This window comes from Salmo salar, chromosome ssa13 (assembly GCF_905237065.1).
Source record: "Salmo salar chromosome ssa13, Ssal_v3.1, whole genome shotgun sequence".
Taxonomy (NCBI): Eukaryota; Metazoa; Chordata; class Actinopteri; order Salmoniformes; family Salmonidae; genus Salmo; species Salmo salar.
In genome coordinates, this window is record NC_059454.1 from 9,795,102 (window position 1) to 9,813,939 (window position 18,838).

The window sequence follows — 18,838 nt, forward strand, 5'->3', positions numbered from 1 at the left end:
CCTGACTTTGCAGAAATCATAGAAACCATTAAACTGTGACAAATTGTTACATTGCTTTTAATATGAACATATACAATATTTCTACATAGATTTGAAAAAAAAAAAACAATCGGACCTGATTTCAGATGAAAAATGTCCAAAAAAGTATTAGCCATTTATTGAATAAGAAATAAATCATCCCAAAAACAGATCAGACCCTATTAACATATACAAAACATAACTCATAGTATGTACTTGACTTTTAAATATGACTCTTGGCCAAACAGACAGTGGAAAAAAAATTAAAAATACAATCTTCTATGTGACCTCCCAGATCCAGACTTTATATTGGGTATGATTATTTAGCATTAGTGAACAAACAGATTTACAAACAGCCTCGTCTATCTTCATTAGGTGACCTCATGACGCCATCTTGTGAACAGCTATGGTGATGGTTCCATGTGTTCTCACTAGAATATTCCTGTGGGGGGGGGCATAAACAATCAATGAAATGTTTAACATAGTAAAAAAGCCTGTGGCCAATCAATTGCATTTCAAATCAAGACATGACTAAATAAATAACGCAATATTCAAAATCACTAACCAACAACAAAAATACTGACAGTATGCAAATAAACATCACCATTAAAGCAGTATAATATTACTACTGTTTGCTTTGTTTTGGAGATGAGGAAAAAGTTACCACAGCAAACTTGTCATGTCATTCAATACCATAGGCAGATCATCCGGGCCCGTATTAATAAAGCTTCTTAAAGTAGGATAGCAGCTCTCACCTGTCCATTAGCGTTGCACGGCATACCGAAGCTTAGGTACTTTTTCATAATAAATACAACAAAAAATACTGGAATTTGTTTTACGGTCGGTATTTGTCAAATGTATCTCACGTGATTGAGAGGTTAGTCTGTCAGCACAGCCCCTTTATAGCGTGAAGAGCAAAGTGCCTGCTCCAAGTACTAATTTATTGCTAGAGTTGTCAGAGCTGCATTAGCTCCCCAGTCCCCACTCCTGCTGCACAGAATTTAACACACTTGAATAAAGCAACACGAAATGTTGAAACTGTTTGCAAAAACAATGTCCATACAGGCTAGAACACTTATACAAATGCAAGACAATACCGGTAGCTGAGTTTCCAGCTTTAAAATTGTAGGCTAACTTTCCTTGCTAGCTTACAACTGAATTCACCACCTAGCAGTACTTTGTGATAATATGCAAACCATAGTGCATATAATACACTGATTTCAAACCTGACTGTCACCAAAAACTTGATTCAATTCATCTCACTTGCCACCAAAAACTGCTTCACTTCTTTTTCCTTTGCCTCGCATCTGGTTTCCAATAGATTCCTTTATTTTGAGCTTTTTTTCCCCCATTTTTTTCTTTTTTTAATTGCAGAAAAACAAAGTACACATACAAGAAGTATACAAACAGACATATGATAACATATGCTAGGGGGCACAACAAATTACTGATTATAACAAATACCTTAAAAGATGCACACACACACATTGATTGTTTTAACAGCTTTCTTATTAGAAGAATGTAGAATGGTCAAGAATATTAACAATGATAAAACTATGAATATCTTTCCATAATTTCTTTACATGTTGAGCAGGTATTCCCAAACTGGGGTACGTGCAATGCCGTCGTTTTTTTTTTTTCCTTTCTTCACATTTTCAAACAGTACATTTATATTTTCCAACGGGGCTATACATTTGGGAGAGTTTCCCCCCAAGGCACTGTTCCTAGGCCGCCATTGTAAATAAGAATTTGTTCTTAACTGACTTGCCTAGTTAAATAAATATGAAGTGGTGCACATACTTATGATATCCACAAGGTGGTAGCACAGTCAAAGAACTAGACAAATCTACATTTTATTTGTCACATGCTTTGCAAACAACAAGTGTAGACTTTAATTTAACCTTTAACTAGGCAAGTCAGTTAAGAACAAATTCTTATTTACAATGACGGCCTACCGGGGAACAGTGGGTTAACTGCCTTGTTCAGGGGCAGAACGACAGATTTTTACCTTGTCAGCTCGGGGATTCGATCTTGCAACCTTTCGGTTACTTGCTCAACGCTCTATCAACTAGGCAACCTGCCCCTCCTTAATATTCATGTTGACAAAGACTGACTCCCAAGGCCATTGAGTTTATGAATGTTTTCAGCTCTATAGATTTATCTAACATGTTACTGGGCCCACCCTACCAAGAGGCTTTCTATTCATATAGCTTCTATTGTTGATGTTGCTTCATCTGATCACCACTATTTTTTTACTACCTTTAGGGTAATAATGAACACGTTAAGAAACGCCATCTTACCTCTGAAGTTGCTACAGATTTTGAGTGTATGTACAATACTCCAGCAGCTATTCTGCCTTCCTCTTGTGATGATTTAGTTGATAACTTTTAATAGCAAATGAAGGGGTGGCCATGTGCTGTTATAATCTCCACCCGGCACAGCCAGAAGAGGACTGGCCACCCCTCATAGCCTGGTTCCTCTCTAGGTTTCTTCCTAGGTTTTGGCCTTTCTAGGGAGTTTTTCCTAGCCACCGTGCTTCTACACCTGCATTGCTTGCTGTTTGGGGTTTTAGGCTGGGTTTCTGTACAGCACTTTGAGATATCAGCTGATGTAAGAAGGGCTATATAAATACATTTCATTTGATTTGAACCACTGATGCCATAGCTCCAGTACGGTTGAAAAAGTCCACATCCAAACAGAGAGGCCCTTGGATGAGTGAGAAAACAAATCAATTAAAAGGGAAATTGCAGAAAGGTAGAGTTGCAGGTCCATTATGATATTCTGAAAAAGTCTGAGCCAAAGCAGAGAGAATCTGGCCGCACATTCACGGGTAATAAATATAAAACACCAGCTAAAAATCACACATTAGGAATGTGACCAAAAATAGCTTTTTACTACCTGAGGAACATTGCCAAGGTGCGGCATTAACTACTGTAATGCTCTCCTGTCTGGTCTACCAAGAAAGCCATTGGTCAACTGCAAAACACAGAATGCTGCAGCACGGGTACTGACAAAGACCAGATGAAGAGCACACATTACACCCGTTTTAAGGTCTCTGCACTGGCTGCCTGTTAGTTTTGAATTTAAGATTCTTCTATTGGTTTTTAAATCAATCCAAGATTGCACATCTAGATAAGAGCGTCTGCTAAATGACTTAAATGTAAATGTAAAATACATGTGAGACATGCTTTTAAGTTACGTACCCAGTAAGTCCCTCACGTCCTCTGGCACTGGCCTTTTAACTATCCCAAAACCCATGCCCAAGAGGTATGGAGAGGCAGCCTTTAGTTATTACGCCCCCAGCCTCTTGAATAGCCTGCTAGAGAACCTGGTCCGAAACTGTGGCCATATTTAAAATAGATCTTTAAAAAACACCTTTTAAGCTTAGCTTTTTAGTCATTATATTGTTATTCTTTTGTTTTTAAATCCTCATGTCTGTTGTGTATTAAATATTTCAGTTTATTTTTCTCTTCTTCTGTGAAGCACATTGCATTCCATGTCTGAAATGTGCTGTATAAATAAAACTTGATTTGATGCATTCACCCACAAAAATGAAATGCTAATTAGCTGCTAATGTGGCTGTCATCCTGAACTACAGATGCCATGATGATCTGGATGAGACTGCTGAGTCGAGGAAAAGGGAAGAATCTCTGGATTAACTAACTCAATTTAGTAATGAATAAATTGGCAACATTACCTTAAATTGACAATTCTTGCGAACGGTCTTGGGGAAGTTTAAAATTGACAATACCCGTTAGCGAAAGATGACGTGCAGGAGCTTGCATGATGTCTACTTTCATAGTAATTAGCATTTTCTAATCGAGTGTAAATAGAGCTGAATATATTGATGAAGGTCATCTTGGCCGAGAGAGATTTTGGTTATCAAAACATCACGCCACGGTAAGCCTACACGAAACACAGCCCTTATTTTAAGTGTTTTTTAAATCCTCCATGGGAAAAATGAACGGTGGCAAAACGATTGGAACCATTGCCCTGTTTGACCGCTAGGTTTTATGGGAATTATGACACGTCCACTGTGGGGCTCAATACATATCATAATGGCACCTAAGCATCTTGATAATATTTTCCGCATTGACTGACCTTTATGTCTTAAAGTAATGATAAACGACAGTCTCTCTTTGCTTATTTGAGCTGTTCTTGCCCTGATATGGACTTGGTCTTTTACCGAATAGGCCTATCTTCTGTATACCACCCCTACCTTGTCACAACACAACTGATGAGCTCAAAAGCATTAAGGAAATAACTTCATTTGTGGAATTTAACAAGCCACACCTGTTAATTGAAATGCATTCCAGGTGACTACCTCATGAAGCTGGACGAGAGAATGCCAAGAGTGTGCAAAGATGTCATCAAGGCAAAGGGTGGCTACTTTGAAGAATCTCAAATATATGTTGATTTTAACACTTTTTTTGGTTACTACATGATTTCATAGTTTTGATGTCTTCACTATTATTCTACAATGTAGAAAACAGTAAAAATAAAGAAAAACCCTTGAATAAGTAGGTGTGTCCAAACTTTTGACTGGTACTGTAGGTATTACAGACAAGGTCAGGGAGAGGTTGATCAGCGAATGCTCCGAGTACGTGTACTGTTTAAAGATCTTCCCACTTTGGCTACGGGGCGCAAGATCAGTTGTCCGGAACAGCTGGTGCTTCCATGCATGGTTCAGTGTTGCTTGCCTCGAAGCGAGTATATAAGGCATTTAACTCCTCTGGTAGGCTTGCGTCACTGGGCAGATGGCAGGCTGGGGTTCCGTTTGTAATCCGTGACAGTTTGCAAGCCCCACCACATCCAACAAGCATCAGAGGCGGAATAGTAGGATTCGATCTTAGTCCTGTATTGACACTGGTGGTTCGTCGGAGGTCGTAGCAGGATTTCTTAAACTGGTTGGTTCTTTAGCAACAAAAATGACACGCAACCATGAGGCAAAACAGAGGTTGGCTTAGATTGTTGACAACATGTAAACTATATTTAGTCTCCAAGGTTTATTGAAAACATACATTTGCACAATGACCTTGTCTCTCAAATACATTGTTACAGTTGTTGGTTAGCTAACGAATTTTTGCCATATTAGCATTAACATGAAATCAGTCAAAACAAGACATGGTATCAACAAGATGAAATAAGCTGAAACGAGCCACTTACGATTCCCCACATGGCAGTTTCATGTTATTATTGCTAGCAATATGGCCATCCAGAATCACAACAGGCTAACTTCTACCCCATGGAAGCATGCACATTGTTGTTTTTTTATCTATAACCATCCGGATTAGTGTCCCGCTCTTTGAAAGCTGCAGCGCTAGCCTTTAGCTCAGTGCGGATGTTGCCTGTAATCCATGACTTCTGGTTGGAATATGTACGCACGGTCACTGTGGGGACGACGTCGTCAATGCCCTTATTAATGAAGCCGGTGACTGATGTGGTAAACTCTTCAATGTTATCAGATAAATCCCAGAACATATTCCAGTCTGTGCTAGTGAAACAGTCCTGTAGCTTAGCATCTGCTTAATCAGACCACTTACGTATTGAGCGCGTCACTGGTACTTCTTGTTTTGGGGTTTTTGCTTGTAAGCAGGAATCGGGAGGATAGAGTTATGGTCAGATTTGCAAAAGTGAGGGCGACGAAAGCTTCTTATGCAGTATCCATTTCTGTGTGCGGAGTAAAGGTGACGAAGAGTTGTGTCACCTCTAGTTGCACAGGTGAGATGCTGGTAAACATGAGGTAAAACTGATTTCAGTTTCACAAGACATGCACTTTGCAAATAAGCTCCCAGTCGAGTCCCAAATCCACCCCTAGCTCCTGCCTATGCTTGTCATGTAGATGTGAAAAACTTGCAAAGGTATTAGCAACATGATAATAGCTTGGCATTGCCCTCTGACAGACTGGGAAGACTTTGCACTATTATCTATTCAACGCTTTCAGAGCCTCTGCCAAAGAAACAGGGACTAGAAACCTTATTTGTAAATAGTAACTGGTCATATAACTATCCGAAGGCGAGTTTGTTTTGCATCGCCGGGTGTCCTGGGTTTGCACATTTTAGACCATTCCATCATTCCCTAAACTGAAATCCCACCCACTCGGGGCGTCCAAGCGATGCAAAACAAACTCGCCCTAATATTGACTGGATGTGATTCCTCACCCTGAATCTGACTCCAGGCACACTGTGGGACTGTCTGTAGGGTCTCTGGTGAGAGAGGCTGCCTGTCTGGCCAGTACAGATACCACTCCCCCATGCTCATCAGACAGAGAGCCACGACCTGAAATAAACACAAGGAGACAAAGTGGACTCCGATTCAGTCATATGGAAGGTCAAAATGTAGGCTGATCTTGTGATAAGTTACCTAGTATCAAAAGTAGGCCTGATACATTAGCTAGGCATTACCGGAGATAACAGGATTTGGCTAGGCTACTATTATTTTTTTACTTATGGCATTGTCTAATATCTGTTATTATTGCCATTTCAAGGGTATATTTTTATAGTTTTCAAATATTCAGTCTTTTGTTGAAGTGTCAAATGTTAGAAGAGGCAGTTACCAGACATAGGCTGCAAAACACTTTAGCTCGCTAGCAGCATTTCCCCCAATGACGAATGATGGGCAGCTATGGAACCCTGACCTGTTCACCGGATGTGCTACCTAGTACCTTGTCCTGGAAGCCGACTGAGAGTTACTCTTGAAGTACTGATCTGTTGCACCCTCTATAACCACTGATTATTTGACCCTGCTGATCACCTACGAACATCTTGTAGAACGATCTGGCCTTAGTGGCCATACACTCTATAATCGCCACCCGGCATAGCCAGAAGACGACTGGCCACCCCTCGGGGCCTGGTTCCTCTAGGTTTCTTCCTAGGTTCCTGCCTTAATAGGGAGTTAATTCCATAGTTGCTGTAGTTCTCTGGGTATCTCTGTATAAGCACAGTGACAACTGATCATACATGGCATTATGAAATACATGTTATTGATTTGACGACTGCGTGTGGTCGTCAGTCAAACATTTACCTGCTGAATAATCAGATAAATAAAAACAGCAACAAGAAATGTATGAACTTTACTTACATCCTAGAATATGTCCTTGTTGGTCCGTGCAGAGAACTCCGACAATGGCTGGATTCTTCATGCTATATCAAAACAACATGAGGAATATTTTCACATAATTCAACGATTGAGTACAATCAAATAAGTTTCGATCAAATAATCACTTACGTATCATCCAGATGTTGCTCGAGAGTCGACTCCATGGTTATGATAGCGTTAGCTGCAATTAATAAATGTGATATTTGCAATTATTTGTTTGTGATTGTCTGCTTTCTGACTTCTCGAGTCAGTCAGCTGGTGCGCATTCATACGGAAACCAGCGAAGGCTAAATTACACCAAACGCGATTTCTTTTCTGGAATGGAAAGGAGGGGGGAGATTTTTTAATTTTTTTTACAAAATAATAACAGTTGCTTCTCTCCCAAAAGCAATAGACATACAACAATATACTCTTGTTGGTAAGCTACCCCCTTTACAGTAGTGGTTCTCAAACCTCTCCTCAGGACCCTTCTTCTGTAGGTTTTATGGCAGACTACAACCCAAAAAGGTGTGTTACCGCCACCAACTGGACAAGGTTGAGAAAACCAAGGCAAAAAATAAAACCCATACGTGATAGGGAGAACTTAATCCACCCAATATAAAACAATTTAAAAAAACACATTAACAAAACCAAAACCCCCACTTATTCCTTCCTTAAAATCTCCATATCTCCCTTTTCAGGCTCTATGACCTCACAGGGTGGTACGGCTTGTGAAAATACTCCATGCAACTCCTCCGCTGAGAAGTACTTTCAGTCCCAGGAACCATTCCGTCGCATCCACAATGATATCTATTTTCCTGGACTCCCTCTCCACCTTGGCAGTGCCATTAATCACCATAGCTATAAAGGCCATCTACTTAACCTTTAACATATCTGGGTCCTGCTGCTGAACGACAACCCCTGCAGCCTTCAGTGAAGGTCTATCCACCATCATGGATTCTTCAGGAGCACCATTCGAAACCACAACCCCTTTAACAGCTGCTGCATATGAAATGCTCTGGACAGCTCTGTCTTTGGCCATCTCATTCTCTTTTACCCTTGTTGGGCATTCCAACGATGTGGCTTCATGGTTCCCACCACAATGGCAACATGTCACACTTTCATCACTTTTAAAACACAGGATATTATCTTTTCCACAACTTGGCTTCTCCCTTCTGCAAACACTTGAAACATGTCCAAAAGCTTTACAGTGATCACACTGCATTGGTCTTGGGATACATGCTCTGACTCAGTAGTTTATATACCCCCAACTGCACTTGAGTAGGGAGAGACTCCATTTCAAAAAAACAAAAAAAGATACTCTTCACTTTTTCCTCATTGACCATACGATTCATCCGACAAGCATCAATCACTCCAGGAATATTTTCCATCTCTGCAACATTGACTTCCCAAAAGACGCCAGATATTACCCCCTTTAGGGGTGCTCTGTTCCAAAGAGACACACAGGACACATCAAACTTTTCAAACCTGGTGAGACGCAACACACGCTTCTTCTGCTCCTCAGATGAACAAAAAATCTAAACAAGCCTGCCTCTCGTGATCTTCAAAGCCTTCACTTTACCCAGCACTCTCTCCACCAGTTTGGGTATATCAAATAGATTCTTCAAAATTGGTAATCCAATCAGCTGCTCCTCGTTAACAAAATGTATTCCTACAGGATAAGAAGGGACATTCTCATCACTGTATGCTAATTGCTCCGTTTTATATTATTTTGGACAATATTCCAATTCTCCTTGATTACCCCGCCATTATATTCACGCTCCACATCAATGTCCGCTTCCATCATCTTTTTTCAGTATCACTCTCCTCAAGATCCCCCAGCCGTTCCATGTATTTTATCATCTATTCCAGAGCTAGCACACCTGATTCAACTTGTTACCTAATCATCAAGCCCTTGAATAGGTGAATCGACTGAGCTTGTTCAGGGCTACAACAAAATTGTTAAAAGTCTGAGGCTCCCCGAGGAGAAGTTTGAGAACCACTGAAGATTGATATCCTTTACCAATTAGGCCTAAGTGATTGATAAATAAACAAAATATGCATACATCCCAGAGTCATTCCCCTGGTGAAAATGATTCCAAACTCAAATTTGACCCTTTTTATATAAATATATAAGCATACTGTGTATATCTCACGCTGAGTTACAGCCTCGTTGACACTGTGCATTTAGCTACAGTAAGCAAAACGAGAAGAGCACTCTGGGACTGCAGTGCCATCAACCACCCTGATGTATCGACTTTAGCCTAGGGTAGAGTGGGGTAAGATGAGCAAAATGTTCAGCATCACACCGTCAAGGGAAATACAGTATTCTTTCAAAAATAAATATCTATAAATATTTCAGGATGTTGTGTATCCCTGGAAATAATCAGAATTCATGTAAACATTACAGTTTTGAAAATATAGCTTGTCCAAAAAAAGTTCTCTCTTGGCACAACTTATGGGGAAATGGGGAAAGTTGAGCCACGGGACAGGGTAAGTTATGCCACCTACAATGTTCTGTACTGAATGGAATATTACCACTATCTTTTTAAAACCATGTTTATCTTTATTTCCCAAACACAATAACAATGGCTTTTTTAAAAACTTTTAATCATCGTAAGTATCTTTTAACACAAGTTTAATTAGGTGATAACGCCCGAGAAGCCGATGTTTGTAGGATATATTGGCACGGGTGTTACTAGGCCAGAGACGAAGTTGGCGGCCGGCAAACTGTGTCAATATATACTCCAAACACCAGCTTCAAAGGCATTATCACTTTTATACAATGGGTTACCAACATATTCAAATAATGATTGACATATCTTCATAAAAAATGTTATTTTGATGAATTTATTCATACTATTTCATCCTTACACAAGATATAATCCCAACACAAATCTAGGTTTGCTACCCAAGCCGGCTGGTCATTCGTTCTATCGGTTTGGTTGCCAGAGACGTGACCCAGTCGTTCAGTCTTTTTGTTCCGTATCTATGGACTAAATGTTCCATTGCCATACTGGCTGTCAACATTCTTATCCCTTACTTGCTAGCTAGCCAATTACGGCTAACTTACAGTCACATCAAACAGAGCAGCCAGAATAACAACAGTAGCTTCATTTGTTTAAGCTGTTTTCTAGTGACATTTATTTGGATACATCCATAACAATGAGCTAATGAGGTGTGATTTCGCCTGGCATAGAAAGTGTGCTCTCTCGTCAGGACACTGTTGTTCAGAGGAGCTAGCCAACAACACAGCTAACACAATCACTTCAAACTGAAGCTGGAAAGACTGCAAACTAGCTGCACTTCGTTTCATTTGACCTTTTTTCCAATAGACATTTCTTTGTATGTATCCATAAAAATAATGCCTGCTGATTCATGATTTCAGCTGGCTGAGAAAAGCTGCCTGCCTGTCTGTCTCGTCCAGACTCCCAACACACTCATTACTATGGGACAGCTAGAGATCAAATTTGAATATTGAAACAATGTTGCAAATATCGGAGAGACAGACAGCAAGGTTTATACAAATCTCCGCTGTGGAAAACTAAATGTTAGTCTGAAAGAAATGTGAGATAATGTCTGGATGCTTTTTAGAGTGGAGATCAAGTTTATAAATTGCCTGGCTTGGCTGATGAGACAGTGGATTGCGCAGTCAAATGGAACAGAGCAAATAGGTATTTTAACATAATAGATTTAGTCGGTGGTAACTTGTGGAATAGACACCGGCTGGAATGCGGTTTTAACCAATCAGCATTCAGGACTAGACCCACCCGTTGTATAACACCTAACAAACACTTTGTACTTAAAAAAATATGTTTAACATAGGCCCTAATGTTAACCCATATCCCAGCGATAATGCATTGCATTACGCCTGGGAAGAAAACACTTCAATTTGCTCAACTTGCCATTTGCTTAACCATTGGCTCAACTAACCCCAAGGCAAACATTTTTACTATATTAGCCCACACAGCTACAAGGATGCACTTTCATGCTAGGTTTAAGACCTCATATTATAGAGACCCCAACTGATGTATAGAACAATCTTAAAAATATCTACTTTGGTTTAGATACAATCTTGAAACCTCGAACATAAATACATTTCACTTGGCGAAAATACTTTTTTTGGGACTTAACTTGCTTACTTTTTCCATGTGGTTTCTTCCTTCACAGACTCCATGAAATGATGACCTCTTCCTAAATATTGGGTCAAATCAAACAAGGGTGGCTCAACATATCCCTTTGGCTCAACTTACCCCACTTTCCCCTACATAACATGTTTCATTTACACTTATTTCATGTTTTAAAGTCTTCTCTCAGCGTCTCAACAAATCAATCTTGCAACATGACATGTGCATAATTATTTTGACTATGTTTGGTGAGGGTGGAAATATATCACCTGTGTTTGGTAAGGGAGAAGAAATATCCCCTATGTTTGGTGAGGGAGTAAAAATATCAGGATTGTCTTCAACTGGTGCTCGACAGTGCTTTTAGGTACAGGTAACTGCCAAAATAATGGAAACACTTGAGTAAATGAGGAATACAAAGTATATTGAAAGTAGATGCTTCCACACATGTTGTTCCTGAGTTAATTAAGACACTTTATGTCGGTGTTTCCTTTATTTTGGCACTTATCTTCTATGATAAGATCGTATCTGAGCCACCACCAATCTGTGTCCTTATCACGGTGCTATAAAACACCTATTCTATTCAACTCAACAGAAGTGTCTGGTAAATATTTGAAAAGGGATGTTGATTCTTATCTGCAATCTGGACAAAGCCGGCTGGCCAAGCTAGCTAACTGCTGTGACACATAGGGTACTGCCTGCTACGTCAACAATGTCTCTCTCTTTGTGTTCACTTACAGTATAAGCTCACACTGAAGAGCTCTCATCTCAGGATTCAGATAATGGGATCTACATGAAATAATATAACTATATTGTTATTTATGAAGGCAATATCCATATAGGCTTTGCAAATTGATTCATGCATTCATGAGTGGCCTATAAATACGCAACAGTACCGCTATGAAAGATTTCAAATCATATCATTCTTCCTGTAAAGATTGCGTCGACAGAGAAGAGCAACATTTCAACCGAGCTTGGGCTAGTTAGTTACTTTTTTTTCGTGTTTATCTTTACTTTTTTACAGAAAGTTCATACCATTATCACATATGACCGCCAAGCACTTCTGGACATCAGATCGACAGTTACTAATGTCCATTTCGACTTCAACTCCAACTCAGCTGTTCCTTGTTCACACCAGACCCCATTCCTTTGTTTCATAGGCTACCAAAGTGCTGCAGGAGTAGACACGGAAGAAGTGCCAGCACATCCTGTTGAAATTGAGAGGAAGAGAAAACCGACCGGCACTCCCCAACGTTCTATTGGAAAATGTCCAGACAGATAGATGAGATTTGTTCAAAAGTCTCCTATCAGACAGAATTGAAAAGCTGCAATATTATCTGAACAAAAATATTAATGCAAAACGCTACAATTTCAACGATTTTACTGAGTTACAGATCATATAAGGATATCAGTCAACTTAAATAATTTCATTAGGCCCTAATAGATTGATTTCACATGTCTGGGCAGGGGTGCAGCCATGGGTGGGGATAAACCCACCAACTTTGGAGCCAGGCCCAGCCAATCAGTGAGTTTTTCCCCACAAAATACTCCTCAGTTTCATCAGCTGTCCTGGTGGCTGGTCTAAGACGATGCCGCATGTGAAGAGCCTGATGTGGAAGGTCCTGGGCTGGTGTGGTTACACGTGGTCTGTGGTTGTGAGGCCGGTTGGACGTACTGACAAATTCTGTAAAACGATGTTGGAGGTGGCTTATGGTAGAGAAATTAAAATAAAATTATCTGGCAAGAGCTCTGGTGCACATTCCTGCAGTCAGCATGCCAAATGCATGCTCCCTCAAAACTTGAGATATCTGTAGCATTGTGTTGTGTGACAAAACTGCACATTTTAGAGTGGACTTGTATTGTCCCCTTCCAAGCCCATCACTAAGCTGGGGACCTGGGACTGGACACCTCCCTCTGCAACAGGATTCTGGTTTTCCTGATGGCTCCAGGTGGTGAGGGTAGGTAACAACACCTCTGCCACGTGGACCTTCAACACGAGGGCCCATCGAATGTGTTTCAGTCCCCTCTATACTACCTGTTCAGCCACGACTGTGTGGCCACGCACATCATCTATTTTGCTGACGACACAACTGTGATAGGCCTGATCTCCGACAATGATGAGACAGCCTACAGAGAGGAAAGCATAGACTTAGTAGTGTGGTGCCAGGACAACAACCTCTCCCTCAATGTCAGTAAGATCAAGGAGCTGATTGTGGACTACAGGAGAAAGAGAGGATAGCACGCCCCCATCCACATCGACAGGGCTTTAGTGTAGCAGGTTGAGAGCTTCAAGTTCTTTGGCATCCACATCACTAAGGACTTAACATGGTCCACACACTCGTGAAGAGGGCACGACAGCTTTGACCACGTTTTGTTGTGTAACAAGGTGGGATTAAAATGTATTTAATTGTCATTTTCTGTAAACAATCTTCACAAAATACTCGTCAAAGTGTAAGAAAAATTATAACATTTGTTAAAAAAAATATATATAAAAAAATAAACACTAATATATATTGATTACATAAGTATTCAACCTCCTGAGTCAATACATGTTAGAATCATCTTTGGCAGCGTTTACAGCTGTGTTTTTGGGTAAGTCTCTAAGCGCTTTGCACACCTGTATTGTACAATATTTGACCTATTATTCTTTTTAGAACTCTGTCAAGTTAGATGTTGATCATTGCTACACAGCCATTTTCATGTCTTTCCATAGATTTGAAAGCAGATTTGAGTCAAAACTGTAACTAGGCCCCTCAGGAACATTTGAATGTCATCTTGGTAAGCAACTCCAGTGTATATCTGGCCTTGTGTTTTAGTTTATCGTCCTGCTGAAAGGTGAATTTGTCTCCCAGTATTTGTTTGAAAGCATACTGAACCTGGTTTTCCTCAAGGAATTTGCATGTGCTTAGCTCTATTCAGATTATTTTACAACAACAAAAAACTCCTTATCGTTGACAAGCATACCCACAACATGATGCAGCCACCATGATGCTTGAAAATATGAAGAGTGGTACTAAGTAATGTGTTATGTTAGATTTTCCCCAAACATAAAGCTTTGTATTGAGGACATAGAGTTCACCATCCAAAGTTTAATTAATAACTTCACTGTGCTCAAAGGGATATTCAATGTCTGTATTGTTTTTTTATACATCTACCAATAGGTGCCCTTCTTTGCGAGACATTGGAAAACCTCCCTGGTCTTTGTGGTTGAATCTGTGTTTGAAACTCTTATTTAGGCTTGCCATAACAAAGGGGTTGAAAGCTTATTGACTCAATACATTTCATCTTTTCATTTTGAATTAATTTCAAAACATTTCTAAAAACATAATTCCACTTTGACGTAATGGGGTATTGTGTGTAGGCCAGTGACACAAAATATCTATGTAATCCATTTTAAATTCAGGCTGTAACACAACAAAATGTGGGAAAAGTCAAGGGCTGTGTGAACTTTCTGAAGGCACGGTATCCTGATGCCTAGTCACTTTAACATGTCTTCATTTACATATTTACCTAATACCTCTGCACATTGATCTGGAACTGGTACTCCGTATACGTAGCTCCATTTGTGTGTATTTTATTTTATTTTATTCCGTTTACTGATTTTCTTTTTATTATAATTTTTTCAACTCTGTATCATTGGGTAGGGATCGTAAGCAAGCATTTCACGGTAAAGTCTACACCGGTTGTATTCGGCGCATGTGACAAATAACATTTGATTTGATGTGTCATTTTATTGACTTGACCCGTATTGTGTACACATCTCCTTCCGATTGATGTATAACTTTAATAAGCAATGATAATATCTTTCTCTCCTGTGTCCTGTGAGATTACTACTAAACATTAACTCGTAGAAGCCTCATCTTTGAAAATAATAAATTCATCACCAAGTCTTTGTTCATGCATGCATATCCATTGTTTGGTTGGTTGGTTCTTCACCTGTTTGTTAGAGAGCACCCATTATGTCACGTAGACACATTCTGAGAAAAGTCACCGTAACCCAAGTTGAACCAGATGCTTTCAGGCAGACAGATATCAACGTGCAGAGAAACAGAGACTGATGATTGGAGTGAATGGTGATTGAAAAAAGTACAACCCATGAAATACACTTTGACCTCCAGAAGATATGTCACACGCTCCCCTATCAGATATCAGTTATGTTGGATGGTCAGATAGCTGGTGTGTCCATCCACTCAATATTGAAAGAAAATGTAGGACTTGAAGCTAAAACACTTATAACATGGGACGAGTCACTGGAGTTCAGTCAGGACATGAGTATATCCCGACTCAGCACATAAAGTCTCATAACATTGGTGAACATTTTCCTATCTAACTATTCCATATCTCCCAAATGCATGTGTTTGGCCTATAGTGTAGAGCCTACAGCAGTCTATACTGTGTAGCAGTGGAGGCTCTTCAGAGGAAGAGGGGGAGGACCATCCTCCTCCGTGAATTTCATAAAAATAAAAATAGTGAAACATTAAAGTTATCCTTTTTAGATAAAACTATGCTAAATATATACACATCACCAAATCATTTATTAAAACACAATGTTTTGCAATGAAGATCTACAGTAGCTTCAACAGCAGTCTGTAGGGTAGCACCATGGTGTAGCCGGAGGATAGTTAGCTTCTGTCCTCCTCTGGGTACATTGACTTCAGTACAAAACCTAGGAGGCTCATGGTTCTCAACCCCTTCCATAGACTTACACAGTAGTTATGATAACTTCCGGAGGACTTCCTCCAACCTATCAGAGCTCTTGTAGCATGAACTGACATGTTGTCCACCCAATCAAAGGATCAGAGAATGAATCTAGTACTGAAAGCATAAGCTACAACTAGCTAGCATTGCATACATGTATTATTTTTTTTTTAACCTTTCTTTAACTAGGCAAGTCAGTTAAGAACAAATTCTTATTTACAATGACATCCTACCATAGTAATTTAATGTGGTGAGTAGTTGACTCAAGTGAGAGAATGACAATTTGTCGAACAGTTTATAACAAATTCATTTCTTCCAAAATTAAGGAGAAGAGAGGGAGAGAGGGAGAACTAGCTATATTTCGTAGTACTGTATACAGTTGAAGTCGGAAGTTTACATACACCTTACCCAAATACATTTAAACTCAGTTTTTCACAATTCCTGACATTTAATCAGAGTAAAAATTCCCTGTCTTAGGTCAGTTAGGATCACCACTTTATTTTAAGAATGTGAAATGTCAGAATAATAGTAGAGAGAATTATTTATTTCAGCTTTTATTTCTTTCATCACATTCCCAGTGGGTCAGAAGTTAACATACACTCAATTAGTATTTGGTAGCATTGCCTTTAAATTGTTTAACTTGGTTCAAATGTTTCGGGTAGCCCCTCACCCCCTGGGTATGGCAACTGCTCGGCATCCGACCGTAAGGCACTACAAAGGGTAGTGCATATGGCCCAGCATATCACTGGGGCCAAGCTTCCTGCCATCCAGGACCTTTAAACTAGACGGTGTCCGAGGAAGGCCCAAAAAATTGTGAAAGACTCCAGTCACCCAAGTCATAGACTGTTCTATCTGCTACAGCACGGCAAGCGGTACCGGAGCGCCAAGTCCAGGTCCCAAAGGCGTCTTAACAGGTTCTACCCCCAAGCCATAAGACTGCTGAACAACTAATCAAATGGCCACCCAGAATATTTGCATTGACCCCCCCCCCCCCCTTTGTTTTTACACTGCTGTTACTCGCTGTTTATTATCTATGCATAGTCACTCTACCCCTACCTACATAGGGGTAGAGTGACCCCTACCCCTACCTACATTACTTTAGTTAATTTAGTAAATATTTTCTTAACTCTATTTTCTTTCAACTTGTTTGTTGGTTCAGGGCTTGTTAGTAAGCATTTCATGGTAAGGTCTACTGCACCTGTAGTATTCGGCGCATGTGACAAATGCAATTATATTTGATAAACATACCTGAATTTGTCCAATAGAAACTCTAATTTGCATCTGTTGGACTAATGATTACAACCAAGATCCAATTCAATACTTGCACAGGCACCTTGATTACTCTAATTTCTCTCGACCTGTGCACCTACTGTACGTTGTAAACTTTCATTCGTAGGCTTGGTTGTAGCAACCTCATTATGGGTTTAGGGAACATTTGACTATCATGTAGTAGCCAAAATCTATTGATGTTACATTGAACTGGGTGAATGGAATAGGAATTACAGTCATCCAATATGTTGTAATAGAAATAAAGTCAGGGTCATAATAAAAAAATAAAAAATGTAATTAGCATCTTCCTCCCTCCTCTTAAATGGCACCGACCACCACTGGTGTATAGCCTACAGCAGTCTATGCCTCATGACACAGTGTGTAAAGCATTTTGCTTTTGTCTAATCATATCACTGTGTTTTTGCTATCGAGGTAGTCATTATCCTTTTAGGCAATGATTTGTTATGGTGAGCCCTATCCTTCCTGTTATTCGACCTCTGCTCATATTGCATGTGTTTACCTTTACCCAGTAACCAGGACATGATGACAGGGTTCACGTCTCTGGGTGATTTCTGTTATTTCTGTGTTTTTCCTAAAGATAGACAGAGTATCCTTTTACCTAGAAGTCAGAGGGGTATCTTACGAATCAGTTTTGATGAAGTACTTTACTGTTGATTGTTTTCAATTAAAATGATCAAATGAAACAAATATCTTCTATGCAAAGAAACATTTCTCAAACAAGGACTGTCTGCGTAGGGAGGGAAAAACTGAAAACTAGCTGTTGGCAGAGAGGTTTGGAACTTTTTCTTATTTGTCTATTAAACAATTTACCACCTGGTGATGTCACCAGGCAGGCCAAAACTCCATCCCACCACAACAGTGTAACGAATGTCGTACGGAGTAGACCAAGGCGCAGCGGGTTGAGTGCTCATCTTAACTTTTATTGAACACTGAACAAAACAAAACAAGAAAACGAACGAACGCACAGTATTGCAGGCTACACACAGCTATGCAAAAACAACTTCCCACCAACAACAGGTGAAAAAGGGCTACCTAAGTATGACTCCCAATCAGCAACAATGATGTACAGCTGTTCCTGATTGAGAGCCATACCAGGCCAACACAAAGAAATATACAACATAGAAAACCATAGAAATACAAAACATAGAACAAAACCCCAAAACCCCGACAACGCAAAACAAACACACCCCTGCCACGCCCTGACCAAACTACAATGACAAATAACCCCTTGTACATTACCCCCCCCCCAAGGTGCAGACCCCGGATGCACCTGAAACAAAACCCAACAAAACAAATACCCACAACAACAACAAAAAATACCAAAACTACATGGGAGGGAAGGGAGGGTGCCTCTGCAACACCCCCCCCCCCAATACTCCCCCCTACAGAGGTGGCTCAGGAGTGGGACGCAGACCCCACTCCACCCCTGGCTCACCCCACTTACATGATGTCTCTAGAGCGAGGTCCCTCTCCGTCGACCCCGGACTGGGGACCCTCGCAACGGGCGACTCTGGCTGCGCCGGCTCCGGACTGTAGGGCGACTCTGGCTCCAGACTGTGGGCCGTCTCGGCAGGCTCCGGACTGTGGGCCGTCTCGGCAGGTTCCGGACTGTAGGCCGTCTTTGCTGGCTC

The 18,838-nt window shown here is 40.3% G+C and overlaps 1 protein-coding gene across 4 annotated transcripts; it reads right to left on the bottom strand.

The window, feature by feature from the left end:
- Positions 1-39: 39 nt before the first annotated feature.
- LOC106566397 (ragulator complex protein LAMTOR5) lies at positions 40-12,373 on the bottom strand. 4 transcript variants are annotated; one of them, XM_045692906.1, is made up of 5 exons: positions 12,255-12,373; positions 7,246-7,297; positions 7,099-7,160; positions 6,180-6,297; positions 40-460 (listed from the first exon to the last, which is right to left on the bottom strand). In XM_045692906.1, the coding sequence occupies exons 1-5, from the start codon at positions 12,313-12,315 to the stop codon at positions 400-402; spliced, it is 354 nt and encodes a 117-aa protein (XP_045548862.1). In that variant the 5' UTR covers positions 12,316-12,373; the 3' UTR covers positions 40-399. The 4 variants fall into 4 exon arrangements, with proteins under 4 accessions (XP_045548862.1, XP_045548864.1, XP_045548865.1 ...); XM_045692908.1 differs by lacking the exon at positions 12,255-12,373 and adding an exon at positions 9,238-9,256; XM_045692909.1 differs by lacking the exon at positions 12,255-12,373 and adding an exon at positions 8,584-8,602.
- Positions 12,374-18,838: the final 6,465 nt, after the last annotated feature.

What these genes read in the sequence shown, in the direction of transcription:
- LOC106566397 (XM_045692906.1), bottom strand. Translation starts at nt 12,315, where the DNA reads ATGGACATTAGTAACTGTCGATCTGATGTCCAGAAGTGCTTGGCGGTC. An exon ending in GAGCAACATCTGGATGATAC is followed by an intron (nt 7,161 to 7,245) that starts GTAAGTGATTAT and finishes GTTTTGATATAG; the next exon opens with CATGAAGAATCCAGCCATTG. An exon ending in TGCCTGGAGTCAGATTCAGG is followed by an intron (nt 461 to 6,179) that starts GTGAGGAATCAC and finishes CCCCCCCCACAG; the next exon opens with GAATATTCTAGTGAGAACAC.